This window comes from Amphiura filiformis, chromosome 1, assembly GCF_039555335.1.
Source record: "Amphiura filiformis chromosome 1, Afil_fr2py, whole genome shotgun sequence".
Lineage (NCBI taxonomy): Eukaryota > Metazoa > Echinodermata > Ophiuroidea > Amphilepidida > Amphiuridae > Amphiura > Amphiura filiformis.
The window spans coordinates 92,983,261-93,000,674 of record NC_092628.1 but is presented as its reverse complement, the minus strand read 5'-3'; the positions used below and the strand labels follow the sequence as shown (position 1 = coordinate 93,000,674).

At 36.5% G+C, this 17,414-nt stretch overlaps 1 protein-coding gene across 1 annotated transcript; it reads right to left on the bottom strand.

Annotated features, from left to right (window-relative positions):
- Window positions 1-2,838: 2,838 nt before the first annotated feature.
- On the bottom strand, window positions 2,839-17,005 carry LOC140157932 (2-aminoadipate transaminase-like). The gene is made up of 9 exons (XM_072181183.1): window positions 16,522-17,005; window positions 14,865-14,983; window positions 13,283-13,437; window positions 11,775-11,936; window positions 9,175-9,445; window positions 7,458-7,572; window positions 7,206-7,277; window positions 5,622-5,725; window positions 2,839-4,748 (listed from the first exon to the last, which is right to left on the bottom strand). Exons 1-9 carry the CDS (start codon window positions 16,699-16,701, stop codon window positions 4,628-4,630), a joined length of 1,299 nt encoding a protein of 432 aa, XP_072037284.1. The 5' UTR covers window positions 16,702-17,005; the 3' UTR covers window positions 2,839-4,627.
- Window positions 17,006-17,414: the final 409 nt, after the last annotated feature.

Sequence of the window (17,414 nt, the reverse complement as noted above, 5' to 3'; positions counted from 1 at the left end):
ATTTCCAACACTGTTGAATAAAAAATGTCACAGCAAAAAAAAAAAAAAAAGAGGCAAAAATCATAGTTTTGTACTAATTTGGCCAGTTTTGACCTAAAAAGTAATTTTCGCAGGGGAAAAAATTATTGACTTAAAAAAGTGTGTCATTGTGTCAATCTAGTTATTTGGAACAAAAAAGTTAATGACGACGAATATCTGTGAGCTACAGTTTTTGATCTAATGGGCTTTTGAGGATCACAGGTGGACTAGTCTATTGCATGCTGATTTTGTCAATTTTTCCAATATTCTTCGGTTGTAGGCTGAAAATTGTAATTTTTAGTAATTTTAACAATAAACTTTTTAGTGTCTGGATAGTGGGAACTTCATTAATATATATATATTATGTTTAATTAACGTGTATATTTATATATTTTATGTTTAATTAACGTGTATATTTATATATTTTATATTATGGATTATATATAATAGTACTTTCATTTTAAGCTATTTGTAGATCCACGGTAGGCCTAGCTCGATTTCCATAGCAATTATATCAGTCAATTTAACTAATTTCAATGCAGTAAAATAATTTTAGTCACATTTTTTTTGAAAGTAGATAAAATTCCTGCTACCCAGTAGTGGGCATAGTCCTAGGCCTACTAGTGGATCTTGCAATAATTATGCAGGGGAGGGGGGGGGACGGTAACGGTTGCCTGCATGGAGGATGGATATAAGTTTTTTTAACGCCAAAATAGAACGTTGGTGCGACGTTCACATTCAGCGTTGTGTCGATGTGGGCCGACGTCGAACCAACCGTGACCTGACCCTAATAAAGATTTGTGACGTTGGGCTAACATAAAATCTGTGATGTTGGGCCAAATGTTATTAATCCATCCATTGACTATTGGCAAGTAAGCCCAATATGAGACGAAAAATCATGAAAAAAAAAATCAAAAATATTATTTAGTAACGTATAGGGGAAAGTGGGGTAATGCCGGACTGTGGGGAATCCCGGACACGTCGATTGCAGCTAAACGGAGAAGGGTGGCACTATTATACTACCTTAGGGTATTAGCTACCTCAAGGTGTACCTCACGTGTACTACTACCAGCGCTTTGGGTCTCGTCTTTCTTTGTGAAAATTACGAAAAAACAGAAATTGTCATTTTTGACTTTTTATCTGAAAAGTGATTTATTAGCTGGGTGGCAGTTAATGCGACAAGGGACACAGATTAAGTATGGATGAAAATTATGTTTGATACTTGATTGTTAGCTGGATGTATGAATTCTGGTATCTTAAAAATGGATTAGTAGAACAAGCACTGAAAAAATAAATCGAGACCGTGAGGGGTAATCCCGGACACACATGCGTCTCTATACAGATGGGGTAATGCCGGACACTTGTTATTTCGAAAATATAGACAACAACAACAGCCCCCATAGTTGTATGCTTGAGGTAACAGAAGTACCTAATACATTAAGGGGATTATCATCCTACTCCACTTTCCCTCTTAGCTACAATCATGTGTCCAGGATTACCCCGTGTCCGGCATTACCCCATCATTTTTTCCATTTTGTTTTTAATTATAACTTATTAACTATAGATGTTGAATTATTAAAAACTGGTTACTAGTTAGAACATTACTCCTACTTTGCATTGATATGATTTTCACTGATGAACTTTATTTAATCTTGTACCTGTGTAGCCTTAACGAAAGGTGCCCGGGATTACCCCACTTTCCCCTACTCTGCTTACACCGAGTCTTACACTTTATACCTACTCTTTATTTTACAACGAACACAAATTTCCTAGCTTACGATAATTATATATTTATTTTTTCCCCATGCAAAAATTACTTTTTCAGATAAAAAATGACAAAAATGATTTTCGCCATAGTTTTTTCTTCTATTTTAGAGTTGTGCTGTATCGTTTTTATTCACCAGTGTTGAAAATCTATGTGACACATATGAAAATGAAAGTTCTACTAAATTTATTTTTCAAGTTACAGCTATTTTAATGACATTTTTGGGCAAAAATGGAACAAAAATCACGAAAAACACATGTTAACCATAAAATAACTCCTAAATGTTCAAAGTAAGGACCGTTCACAAACACTTGTGGGGGGGGCTGGGGCTGATGCAAAAACAATTTCATCGCAAAATGTTTGGCCCCTCCTCTTCAGATCTCAAAATGTCAGGCACCCAACTCTTTTTTGCATGAAAATTATGGGTCAACCCCATATAGAAAAGCTCCCCAGGGTCAAAACCTTTAAGCCCCCCCCCACCATTTTACATCAGCTCCCCCAACAAGTATTTGTGAACGGTCCCGAAAATGCGGGAACTTTTTGGATAGCTGCATGAACCTTGGGGCTTGTCGGCAGCTAGGCCTATATTGTAGTATATAGGCCTACTTAGTACCTGTCACCCGGGGGTCATTAGACCTTCTTGGCATTTCTTCTTCTTCTTCCTTATAAGTGCCTCCCTCATATGTATGAGTATTATCGCACTGCGTACAGACAAGCTGTACTTATTTTTACTCTGGAACCTAGAGTAGATGAGTGTATTTTGAAGTACAGTCAACAGTACCGGGATGATCACCTGCTCTTTTCAAATAGCTTGTTACGTTCTATAACGTGCAAGCGCACAATACATTAATGTGAGAAAAAATGCACGTACACGGGACCGACAGCTTAAAGCTGCTTAAAGTGCCCTCCGAAGCACTAAGCAAGTAGAGTGAAGTGCCTTGCTCAAGGACACAAAGAGCCGGACCTGGGATTCGAACCCTTGACCCTTGGATTCACAGTCCTATGCCTTAACCGCTAGGCCACGATCTCTCAAGATATGAAAAGGAGCCACAATATTGTTTCACATAGCCAAACGGCTTTTATTTCCCTGTGCTCAATGGGAGAAAAGACATACAAAAATACAAGTGCAGAGATTTACAAAATGCAAGAGAACATTAAAAACATTACATGATGTTGATAAAAGCACAATCAATCACATAGGTAGGTAGCCTACATACCACACCATGACACCACTCTTCGTCATACATACATTCTCCCAGCCACATTTCGAATTGTTGCAATTTATAGGAAAAGTACATGTAGGTAGGTCCCAAACGTTTCTTTCAGATATTAAAAGATTAGATTCCCATAAAGACGAAACAGTAGGCCTAAACTTTAGTCGGGACCTACGTAAAATTTACATAAAATTTTCACCATCAATTGAGTTCAGAAAATATTTTGGCGTACATATAGGCCTAATATTGAAATAAAATTTTCTGCCTCCTAAACCACATACATTTTAGCACGTTTGGGTATCACTGACGAATCGTTATATATATAGGCCTATATGATGTGCAGTTAATATTCATATATTCTTTTATGCATAGGATGCTTCAGTTTTAACACAACAAATATTTCATTGAAAACCCTCCCACTCGGCGATTTCAAAAAGGTAACCACGCTTCCCTAGAATGTGCAATAAATTAGCATTAAAATGTTTCTTATTTTAGCAGCATTCTAGAAACTCTGGCGTATGGCGATCACTGCTGTAGGTACATACAGTTTAAAGAATGGCGAAAGTCAACAACATCAATACATCTGTTCTAAAACATTCCATTTATCAATACATTTATGCATTGTATTATCACTAATAGCAATTCGCTTCTGAGTTTGTAATGAAATTTTAATCAATTGCAGAAAAGACACAAAAGATGGCTTTTGTTTTTTAAACCTACAGTCGTAAATAACCTTTTTGATTAATAATAATATACCTATATTCAGTAAAGTCTCAGAATCAAAACCAAAAATAATAATGCTTATAGCTTTAAATCAATGGCTCCTTCAATCTTGACTATATGATTCAAAATCATTCCACATCTTCTTTGCATACTTAATGAATCCCAAAACAAATGTTTTAAAGATTCAGGATAGTACAAAAGGTGTACATTTCATTGTCCACACGGTTCATGTTATACTATTTGTCATTAAACAATTAAGATTAATCTTAATGATATTGAAAATCCTATAGTCCTTAATAACAACTTCATAAGTTGACTTGAACGGCATAAGATAAATAACACCCCATTCATCATCATCATTAATATTAAACTCATTTTTATACCTTTTCTGGGATGTTGGACGCTCTTGTATTCTTTGTACAAAAATACGATTAATACATTGAGATGTCATTTTACTTATCATCTTAATATAACACAAAACCTTTATAGGAATACAAAGAACCCTGTCAAAACCTTGTTTCAAAATTTGCTTCCATGACTAGGAATTGCATCCTATAATGCTCCGCCATTGCAAAAAATACTTCTTACAAGAATTCCTCTGTCACCCAAAACAATCGTACCATCAGTGTAAAATAAGTCACTATCGCGGTAACGGTAACTATTGTAACTTCATACCATGGATCAAAAGTGCTGGGGGCCATACCTTCTTGGGATTTCGATTTGGAGATATGAAAGGACTCCAAAATATTGGCTAGGTCTCAGGCGCGGAAAAAACACGAATACATTTTCTTCCATGCCTGAACAACTGGCAAGGATCGCAGTTGCGATTCTATTTTATTTATTTCTGTGAAGATGAAACAAGCTACAAGCTTCGACAAGAAATTTATAATATTCTGCCAATTACTGTCTATTGCAGCATTTTTGTAGCAGCCTCACACAGTACGGTGACAGCCCTGACTAGCTCTTCTTTTGGATAGTAACTGAATGAAATACGAAGACAGTTCTGATAGTTTCCTTCTGGTGAACATCTGAGAAAATGGGAAAATGAGACAGAGTGGATTAATGATTTTGCTTTCGCCCAGCGAACCTGACAGAGAGTTAAACAACCAACCAAACAACCAACCAAACAAACAACCAAACAAACAACCATCTGCCCATAACATAAGCCCCATACAACATTATTGTGAACAGTTTAAGCAAGTCATTTGTGACACGATCTGCTCCATGTGGACCAAGGAGCATTTTTGTCATTTTTAAAACGGGGATAAAAAATGAAAAGTGTTCATCGGGTGCAAAATTTCAAGACAATGGACCAAAAGTCTATTTTAACACCAAGGTTTGAAAAAAAATATACAGTACCAATCATTATAGTTTTCTTCTGACATTTATCGAAAAAATGAAAATCATTGCTTTTCATTTGACAGAGAAAATTAATTATGAAGTGAAAAGGTGTAAATAAAACTTATTTCAACACCGAATTCGATCGTTTCAAGCGCCTAATTAAGTGACTGAGTGGGTCTTGTTTAACAACATCGATCGACTGATACCGTTCTGCCTGAATATTATACTAACACTTTTTTGCTGATCCCGTCCCGGACCGGAAAAAACAACCCCGATCCCCAAACTCACACCAACGTGGCCCAACCCGTTGATATTCCCCGATCTGTCCCAACTCGAAAATGTTAGATTTTTTGTAATCCGATCCGCTATCTATACGGTCCAAATCGGGTAATTTCACATTTTCGGGCTGCCCCGCAGGGCACTAAGCCAGGACGCAAGGAATGGTGCTTACAAGCTACAGGGCCACAGCCACTGACTAAGAATGATCTATAATTCTTTGGTATATTTCTTCAATTTTTTTTCAAAAAACCTGTATAGGGTATGCATGTTGTTAAACTTACGTGTGTCCGGGAAGGAAAGCTATTTTATGTTCATCCATGCAAATCTGTCGAAGTGCGGACACATCGGCACCGTCAGGTAGCTCTATCCATATGAAAAAACCACCCTGTAAAACAAAATCAACCATTCAATAGATCAATCAATCAATAGATCAATCAATCAATCAATCAATCAATCGTATCATGTTTGCTACATGTAGCTACCACACTCCACTCAAAGCAATCATAGAAACAGAGAGGGGCCAATAAATATTGTAATACCGAAGCAAACAACATTACTTGTGGAGAGTGCCTTAAGGGCTGGGGTATGAACGTTTGGACAGTATTTATTTTGGGACATTAGAGCACATCAGACATATCGAATTGCATTCTGAATATGAAGAATGTTATTCTGATATCAAATAACTTTATAAATCTGATGATTTATACTTAAAGTGTATGTAGGTGGGATGAAAAGCCGACGATCAATTGAAAATTTTGACCTTTCGTATTGAAGATATGGATTTTTTCCCAAAACACCAAAAAAAAATTAGGTCTTTTTGGGAAAAAAATCCATATCTTCAATATCAAAGGTCAAAATTTTCAATTGACCGTCGGCTTTTCCTCCCTGCTACATACACTTTAAGAATATATCATTAGATTTATATAATTTACTTCGAGGACTGTTACATATCAAAAATTTGAAAAATATCAAATTTTTATAATTTGTCATAAAATTTGTATTATATTGTGATTTAAAAAAATGAAAATATTTGATATCAGAAAGACATGCTTCGTATTCAGAATGCAATTCGATAGGTCTGAGGTGCTCTCATGTCCCACAAAAAATACTGTCGAAACGCAATAAACGCTCATTTTGGATCCCTTAACCCGTCAATAGCACTAAACACAAAACGGTTTAACATAATAATGTTTTGTACAATGTATAGGCCTACAGGTTATATTTTGTGTTCTGGTTTTGGTAAAAACGTTTTTAATGATGGATTTATTAAGGGATCTAGAATGAGCACCTCAGACGTATCGAATTGCATTCTGAATACGAAGCATGTCTTTCTGATATCAAATAATTTTCATTTTTTGAAATTCACGATATAATACAAATTTTATGACAAATTATTAAAATTTGATATTTTTCAAATTTTTGATATATAACAGTCCTCGAAATAAATTTTAGAAGCAAAGTTGAACACTGATGGCGCTTTTTATCTTAAATCTTGATTGCGTTTTTACAAGGCGTAGACACTTGTATAATGACATTAAAACATCATAAAAATGAGTAACACATAGCAAGGAAATTTGCAGACTACTTTTTATCATAAAATGAAAGGATTAACTCATATTATTGGGCTAAATTATATTTAAATTGTATGTAAATAGCGCCCTCAATTTGCACACAAATATACAATTTATAGAATAAAAATTATAAGGCAGAAAAGGATGTAAAATTTGATAAAGAAAGGAAAATCTAAGTTAAAAATAGCTAAAACATATTATGTGTATATTAATGTGATAAATGTTGGTATTGTAAAGGTCTAGGATTTTGTCGGACACATTTTAGCTTACATGTACCTGGGTTTTTTTACTCACCTGAGGTTCATGAAATTTTGTTCCTTTGGGCATTTTTTGTCTCAAAACTTGACATACAGCTCCAACTGCATCCTGCAAAGGATAAACATAACAACATTTGTAATTCAACCTAACAAAATTCTATCCGCTCTAATAATTATTCCATTTTCATTGTTATACAGTGTGTCTCAAAACATTAGTGTATAAGACAGCAATTTTGTAAATCAAGTTGTGGCTTTAAACTTGCAATCCTGCAATATTATAAGTCCTCACCTGATAATATTTGCGGATATTATTGATGTGTTTTTCAACCAGTTCCAGTTCCATCGCTGTACCCATAATGCCTCCTGTGAATTGGTTGAAACCACCACAGCTGTCAAGGAAACCACTGGAGGAAACAACAAAAAGCAATTGTTTCAATACAATAATTCAAAATGTTTGTCACCCAAATTAAATTAAGAAAGAAATGAACAACAAACAAACAAATAAGCATAATAGAGTGATATGTAAACTTTGCATTTTCTGCCAAATCCACTTAATTATGTGGTTTGTGGGGTGGGTTTGCACTGGCGTAACCAAAGGGGAGCTGGGGGGAGTTTCACCCACACAAATCTTTAGGGATGAAAATGGGGACCGCAAAGAGTAAAATATCATTAACCCTATAGAACTACTCTCCTGAGCTATATTTTGTAACACGCACTACGAAGGGGGTTGTTAGAACCCCTCCCTAATTTTCAATTATAAACGTCAATATAACGTTATATTTGGTACCAGACTACCAACGTATATAGGTATGGGCCGTCTCCTTTATCCAGTGATACCAAAATAAGAACAAACATCAGCTGAAACATTCCCCACATAATGTCTAATCTCCAATATCTGGAAGAAACTTTTGGGGACCTACGTGGACTTCTCCTATAAATTGCAAAAATCCAGACCGTGTATACACGAAAAAATTGGTAGGCTCCATTATACTGACACGTGTATATAGGAGTTTATTAGCACGTGTAGCCGCGCAGCGAGTCAAAATCGATATAATGTATTGTACAATGTGCATGTATGAGAGGCCCATTTATTGTCGGATTTCTGTATGTAGAACACGCAGTTATTAACAATTGAGCGCTATTAATACACATTAATGTTTTTAAGCAAATAAAATTCCAAAATATCATGGTACGTTTTCTGTCTTTGCTTGTCACGTGGTAAGCCTATATTGAAGTTGCGATTATATGTGACGTGTCATGTCAAAAGGAGACACTTTTGGGCAGGATCGTAAATGGAGAAATAGCCAAAAATCTGATCGGGGGTGATTTTTTAACAATTTGGGTTTGTTGCGAATTTGTGATGCTATTAATGTTTAAAATATTGTCTGATAGTTTAATACAGATCGGAATATAACTGGCATCTTGTATTTTTTTTAGACATTTTAAAGGTAATTCCTACTCTCAACAATAATATTTTCAAAGGCCGATATCTCATTTTCCAATTTTATAGTACCATTACCTTACGAACTCAATATCTTTGCTTATGAATGTCCGATTTCATTGGGGAAAAGGGCGTTGGGGAGCACAATATCGTTATATTTAAGATATGTAAAAATCTCAAAATTGATTACCTGCCCAAAAGTGTCTCCTTTTGACATGACACGTCACATATGTTCAAAAAAGTTTCAAGATGGATACCAACAAGTCACGTGGCCGAGCGGTCTAAGGCGCTAGGCTCATTCAGATTTCACGATAGTGGTGCGGCGTGAGTTCGAGCCCCGCCTCTGCCAAACTAAATTTCCCTTTAAAAACATATTATGTTAGGGAAATGTGGCTGGGAGAATTAATGTATGACGAAGAGTGGTGTCCCATGTACCCTTGGTTTTGATTGACAGATAGTATAACATCTAACGCACAATGCGTTAGGACATGCGCGCATCGGGAAGTAGCGCCCTGGCCGGGCGCTATGGTCCATCCTATCTAATGCTAAATTAATGCTTAATTACCCTTCACGTAAGATTGCGTGCAGCCTTGTCGGTGCCTCGTACCATCCCAAACGTAAACCAGGGCCCATGAATTTAGAAAAGCTTCCATTGGACACAACATGACCGCCTTTGTAATCTGTGTCCGTCTTTTTATCATAAGCGAAAAGTCCCTGTGGTGGGTCGTCAAAGCTACCATCAGGTTTGGGTATCCATGACAATGTGTTGTAGACATCGTCGCAAACAATTAATGATTCATGTTTTCTGGCTAGTTGTACCACTCTTTGGCATCGCTCTGGGAAAAAAAGAGAAATGGCTGTAAGTAAATATGTAATACTTTGTGTGCTCGCGTGTGTACTCCTGATTCCAGTAACTACAGCAATCCCATCTTTTGCACGCAATGTTCTGGACGACTGATGTATATCCTTATTTCCTTGTCCTGCAAAGATCACTGTTGACTTGAATTTATATCCTTTGCGTATAAAATCCTTGCACAGGTGACAATTTTCAAAATGGTGCTGCCATCACCAATCCCTCACTTTCTCTACGAAACAAGCTTTTTCCGCACAGTTCCACTTTATACATTGACAGATGTGCTGTTTCATCAAGTCAACAGAAGAATGCCACTTTGTTGCATTCGAAATCTTCTTCGTTATATATTGCTGAAAGCACATTATTGGCCATGCAAATTGACTGCCTCACATGTACCTTTTTAAGGAATATATAGACTATAACACAGTATAAAGCCTAACCACTCTCTAACTCAGATTTGCCACGAAAAAAAACTGCATTATCTTTTATACCAAGTCCAACGTAGTAAAACTGAAAAATACTAACTATTAATAACTTATCCTTCAACATTCACCTTTTTATATCAACAGTGATTTCCATTTTCTGATGTAATATGATCATAACAACATTGAGTCATATGGGAATTCCCAAGATATTAACGCTAGTCGATCTAAACATATTAGAGACATTGCGATTTCCAAACGTAGACATCGGACGTACGTTGATCTATTCAAAACCACTCTCCTGTATCGAAGCGAGGTCACGTATTTAGCTATTTTTGAAGATATTTCACGTGCGAAATCGACGTAGATACATCGTTGAAAATGCACAAAATTTGTCCATTTCACAATATATTAAAGACAGTCAAAGATAATGAACATATGAAGGAAAGTCTAATTATTATTACGATCCTTTTGTTTGTAACAAATCATTATAATAAAGGTACAGCGATGTGTTAAAAATGGACTAAATTTAAACGCAATATTCACACGCAGAGATTGCCCATTGAAATCAGTGTGATACTTTGCGTTAAAAAAATTACATTGCGATTTCCCATTTTGGATCCAACGTAGAATAAAAAACGCAGATGCTACGTTGAAATATGCTGATTTTACCTCATGTCTAAGTCCATGCAACGCGCCCAATTTTCAGGACGAAAAGGTCTCATTTTGAAAGTAAAGTCATGATGTATGTATGTAGTGATCTTTAATCTACCAAAATATATGTTTTGGGGTAACTATAATATTTGGGGAGCACAAAAAACAATTAGGTTTAATCAGCATGTAGGTCAAAATTTTAATCAAAATCAAAAGCGGTCTGTTTGAATTTATGCAGAGACTCAGCTCACTGCTATTTTTGCATCACTATGCCCTCTATCGACCTAGGTTCGAAGCTGTTAGATTAGATCAAATATTATAGTCTCTCCAATAAACTGGACATATTTGTAGGCACTGAATCTTGGTTCACTGGAAGTAATTGTGATACATGTAATTATGGGCTGGCAAATCTATTTGTCATTCACCATCTTCCATGCACGGAGAAAATTTCAGGCGTCCGTGTGCATGCTTTGCAAAAAGCAAAGATGGCAGTGGAAAGTGTACCAAAATATTGACAGAAGTTACACATGCATATTCCAATATTATAAAAGCATTACCTTTCTCATGTTTCTCTCATAAGGTCTAAGGGAGCGATCGTTATTTATGGCAGGGGGGATGGGTAAATTTAGGGGGGAACACGATTTTTTTTTGAGGCCTTGAGGGGGGAACCTGAAATTTTAGTTGAACCAGGAGGGGATTGTTAAATTTTAAATGGAGAAAATTGGGAAAACAAGGGGGAACGCGAAAATTTTGAGCGGACGCGAGGGGGGGAACGCGAAATTTTTTGTCGATATTTTTGCCAAAACACCCATTCCCCCTGCCATAAATAACGATCGGTCCCTAATTGGTAGTAAATCAGTCGATCCTGTAAATCTTTAAACGCTGCTTAACAAACACCATCACATACGATAGAGCTCCGACTAAAAAACACAATACCAAGCTACCAGCATCTCAAACCAGGATGGTCTTTAGACCTGCCTGATCACCAGTCGACAGGAGTCGACTCTCCTAACAATGTCTGGTGTGGAGCATAAGAACAGTTGCTCAAGATTGAGGGCAGTATGCTATTTATTTCAGTGGGAATTTTGTACAGAGTTTACGAGTTCGTGCAGTTTGCGTTTACGGCCTTCACGCATACACGTACTTAATTTTTGTACCATTTATAATCTTTACATTCTGCCGTGATTGCCCATGAATTTTAAGTGATCCATTTTAGCAAACAAAACCTGTTCTTACCTGGTGCCATACAGCGGCTTGTAGGATTTTGAAAACAAGGCACAAGATAAATCAGAGACCGATAAGGTGTTTTCTCTGAAGTCTTTGTAACTCCTTTGTCCTTGTATTCTGTCATGAGTCGATCCAATGCCTCCATGTCCATGCCTTTATCATCGGTTGGAACTGTCAAAAAATATGTAGAATACCCATTATAATGGGATATGGTTTTATCATAATCAATATTACAACGGATAAGAGCCTTATTATCTGAGACCTGTTTATGAACACCTTTATTCTTATAATTTGTCGTAAGTCTCTCTAATGCCTCCATATCAATTATATTTACTTATTTATTTACCTATTTACTCAGTTTACTTCCTTGCTTACTTTCAATTATTTACTTTGGCCTATTTACATATTTATACACATATTTATTTTACACTTATTCATATGCATATTTTGGCAATCCATCGGATTCGCAGCCAAAATATACCATCGTATATATCTCTGACGATTGCGCAAGCATGAACCTCAGAGTACCGACTCAGGTCTATACTTTAACATTCAAACGATATAACTTATATAGGCCTACATATTTATAAATGTCAAAACTTATTTATTCATATACGGTACTTAATTATTCACTTAGGCCTATGTATTTAATTATTTATCTACCTGTTTTCTTATTTAGAACGGTTGCCTTTCACAAAGGTCTATACTTTGAATTGTTTACTTATTTATTTATTTGCTTGATTACATGCTTATAATTACTTGGTTATTTACTTACTTATTTACTCTAATGATTGTTTACTTATAATACTTATTTCTTTATTTATTTATTTATGTCCTTTCAAAATTACTTTAAAAATTCATTGCTATTACAGTTTATCAAATGAAAAGACAAAAATAAATTATTTCTTAATTTATGTATTTTCTAAATTACTTACTATATAGGCCTATAACAGTTTATCAAATGAAAAGACAAAAATTAATAAAGAAATATAATGTACATGAATCAAGAACATATAAATCAAAATGACGAAATAGAAACCTGCATGCAACCTCATTTTCTTGCCAGAGTACCTACGTCAGTATTCGCTTGTGGATGTGGAGTTCCTGACAGGCGAGTACTTGTGTCAATACTCCAAAGTACCTCACCACTTGAGTGAGGTAAAGGGTCTGGTGGCCGTCGTATACTCGATTGTAGAATCCTTTAGTGTACTTCATTCACTTATTCAGTCATTTGCTAACTCAGCTCACCACTCATTCAATGACCCACTCTCAATCAAACAATTAGGTGTTCACCTTCTTACTCACACAATCACTGCACTTGCTTCTATGTCCTTCACTAAATTATTAGCTCAATCACGCACTCAGCTCACGCGACCGCACAATCAATTAACTAATTGACCAGTCAATCAGTCAATCAATTAATTATAATCAATCAATCAATCGATCAATCGATCAATCAATCAATCAATCAATCAATAATTAATCAATCAATCAATGAATTAATACACCTAGCTTACCTGGAACCATTGTAAATTGGCAATCCTTTCTGAAGATGACTTGGGCAAGAAAATAGGTGGGGTCTTCAACAAAGACGATGTCTCCAGCTTTGAATAGCTGTGTGCATAGTGTATACAAACCATGGGTGGCACCGGCAGTACACAGTATGTCATCCCTGGAAAAAAGAGGGAAAAACTGTTATCAAATCTGGGAGAGAGACTATAAACACTAAATGCTAAATATCCTATAATATCTTATAATTAATGATTTAAACCTGATCTCAACACAAAATTAAGACGTACCTCAAATTTTCGGTCACAAGTTTGACCTTCATCTGGAGACTGGCAATCCAAGTTCGGGATAAGTAACCTTTTGGACACTTGACCCCAACACTTGGTCGTACACTCTGGGTAACTTGTATCGGCCCCCGTCGCGATTGAGTGATGGTTGGTTGACTCTGATGTAGATTGACTCCTTCACACCCCTTTCAAAGTTTTTTGCATCCCGGGCGAGGATTCTGACCTTGTCCAAATCAACTTGGTGTGGTGACAGGGGGATTCAATATGGATGTGCTGGGAGACTTCGTTAAAGATTAGATTCCTAGAACCCCGTTGTTTGTGTACAACCTCCTCAGAAGTCTCCCAGTACATCCATATTTATTTTCCCGGTCACCAAGTTGATTTGGACAAGGTCAAAATCCTGAACCGACAGTGCCGGCGACAATGGGGTTAAGGGGGTGCGCTACCCCGGGCCCGGGGTATTAGGGGCCATAAAAGAGCAAAGAAAGCACACATTATTAGCTCTTAATGGGCTTGTAAAAGCAACGAAAAGGGACCTCAGAGGCAGGTTAAAAGGTAAGGAAAAGTTACCTTATGGGCGTCTTTTCTTTGCTTTATTATATGAACTGCGGTCTTTTTTATTTGCGTTAAAGGTATCTCATCTTTGCTTTTATGAACCTATTAAGGTATTTTCTCTGGCACACTAATATCCCTTTCCTTCTTTTTACGGCACCATGGTACCTTTTCGTTGTTTTTTACGGGCCCGCACTACGGTCTGTCTTCTTTGGTTTTACTGGCCCATGCGGCCCATTTAAGGTCTCCTCCTTGAAAAGTTCGATCATAATATGTCTACAGGTAGCGTGAATCCAGGATTTCGGCAATCCAGTGGGAAACTTGGTAAATTAGGCTTATTTTTCATTACTGCTGCTGAACTTTGGAACACTTTACCATTACATGTGAAGAACTCTCAGACCATGTTAATCTTAAAACATCACTTTTTGACTTAAAATACATGTATTTTATAATTGTACTGCAGAATCTGTTGGTTTTTAATTGTTACCATAAATTTTTTGCTTAATTTGCTACCAACTGAAATGACCAACTAGCTTGGATGAATCAAAACTAGCTTGGACGAATCAATGTTCGTGTTCGCTTCGCTTGTATTATTCAAGGGCGTTTTACCTAGCACGGTTTACCTACGGGTTGCTTTTAACTTCTATTGGATTTTTTAGGTGTAAAGTGCTATATTGTTTTGTATAAACATGGTTTGCTGTTTTTGTTGTTGTTTATAGGAAAATTAAAACATGCACAGGTCTGATTTTACCTGTCAACCGGTGCTCCATACATTTTGGTGAGGAATTTTGCCAGCTCAATTCGGTACTTTGGGTCACCCCTGGTGTTGCCATATTGCATTAATTCACCTTCTGCTGCTGCTTCTTCGGTCTGAAAAAAATATATATAAATAATCTGATTTAAACATACAGCTATATATGTGATTAGAGTGTACATTGTGTGGCTTCCCACCCACATATATAGGCAGCTCTGTAACCCACAGCATGGTTGTGCCACAAATAGAAGCAACATTAATACCAACAATTCTGAGGCTACCTCTTTGGATTGGAATATTTGTCTTTATGTTGTCCTGCCAATGAAAAAAGATCATTTGTCAATTATTGAATTCATACTCTATTGACCCTTTGTACAGTGTCAAAACAAAGTTACCGTGACGTAGCTAGAAAATATATGAAAAACAAACAAAAAATAACACTTTGTACGCATGGATTTGCAGAGGGAATTACGTTTTGGTAGTAATGGTCGATCTTTGCAAATGGTTAATAGCAGGAAATAATTGGAAAAAAATTACTACAGAAATTTAATGTTTTCTTCAGTGAAATGGGGTGAATTCTGAAGGGGAAGTGTTATACCGTTAATTTTGTGTTCTTATCCTGTTTTATTTTACAAGCCAAAACGTCAATAGACATTATAAACAATAGTGCAGAAAGGGTACAACCTTGACGTATACCCTTCTCCAAAGGGAAAAATTTGATACGACACCATTTTGAACAATGCAACTGCTTGTGCATTATATATCAGGTGGCATGAAATGCCACACTGATATATTGTTGAGCACTGAAATCTTCTGCTTCTGCTGATTCTTTCGTCAAACCATCTTTTAAAATGCTACCGGTACTAGTGCCAAACGCTTGCATCAATCTTGACCAAACTTAGCCACAAGAAGCACTGACCCAAGCTCCTTCAAAGTTGTACACAGTTAGGGGTGAAAGGTCATGTAGGGGTCATTAGAAGTCGTTGTGTGAAAATCTTACACTTTAAAAATCCTACACTAGAGGACTAACTTTTACCGTATAGGACGTCAGGACTGATATTTAATGAAGAATGAATTGCTTATTTGGCCGAAACAAAATATTATTTCAAAATGAAAAGATGTAGCTCACACATGTTGCTCACAATAATTTCGCTCATTTCTAGACCGAATCTGATCGGTGCAGTGCCTATTATTGTATGACTGAGTGAGCATGGTGAGCCTTGTATAACAATAGACGAATCCAACGAGCCAAGTCATGGTCAGGATTTGGTCGGCCATCTTTGGGTCCCCGCAACACCAAAAAGCCGCTTAAAAATCGATGTTAGATTCGAGTGTTGTAAACTGTCATCATTCTTTTGTCTACGTGTAACACGGTGATAGAATGCAGTTTAAAATACCCTCCAAGGCCGCATTATGTCACATTTTAGGTAAGATTGAGCCGACGGGGACCCAACTTTGGCAGCCATTAAGGTATAGGAATGCGTGAAATTGGATTCGTCTATAGCCAGTGAGTGAATAGCGTTCCGAGTAAAACACTACTTCCTCATAATCCTTATAGCATTTTTCAATCAATACATGTGCGAAAATGTTGACTAAAAATGTTTATCTGTAAGCATGCTGTTATTAAATTTCCAGATATCTTGAGGTGACTTACCAGACGTTTTGCAGCCGCTTCTTTCATCACAGCCACAGTCTGTCGAGTCATCTGCACTCCAGGACCACCAAAATTTAGACACCACATGCCCTTCCTTAAAGATCCCTTTTCCCATGGCTGCGAAATACACCATGAGACCTGCGAGTCCTTCAGCCGAATGTTCTGTACGTTACATTGCATGATTATCCGACGGGGAAATCTTTTTTGTATCTGTCGTTTATTTTCAAATCCTCAATCACAAACTGCAGAAAATGTTTAGAATTCTGAAACAGTTCCTCATGAATATTGAATGCTACTGTGGTAATGCCCGGTGTGGTATAGTGCATGCAAAGTGAGCTAAATTATAATAATTCAGTATATAACTGAAAATAGCCACTTTTTAAGTATGAAGGTGGACAAAATGCAAACCAACACAAATTCAGTTTTAGAACCAGCAAAAACGTCACTGAAAATCCAACAAGACGGAATGCAAAATCACTGGTATCCGTTTAATATAAACACGATGACACTACATATGTAGGCACAGACTATATTTAAATGATGTGGGTCACACTTCAAGCAGTATTATATTATAAAACGTTCGGGATTGGCAAAAGTGAAGAAATGTAGGCTGTAACTTTTTATCCCTAGCTCATAAATTAATATGAACTTGTAATATGGCGCTGCATAGCGTGACATATCATACAGCGTACTATATATACTTCAACTTTTTCAGTCCTGAGTGACTTCAACAACTTATTGTTGGTCACTCAGGTGCAAAATGCCTTTTCATTCGCGACAGTGTGAACCTGATCAACCTTGTCATTTGAACGAACTTTTGAGTTCAATATTGTACAATAATCGTAGTTACAGCTTAATAAAAGTACACACTTTTTCATTATTTAAATCAATAT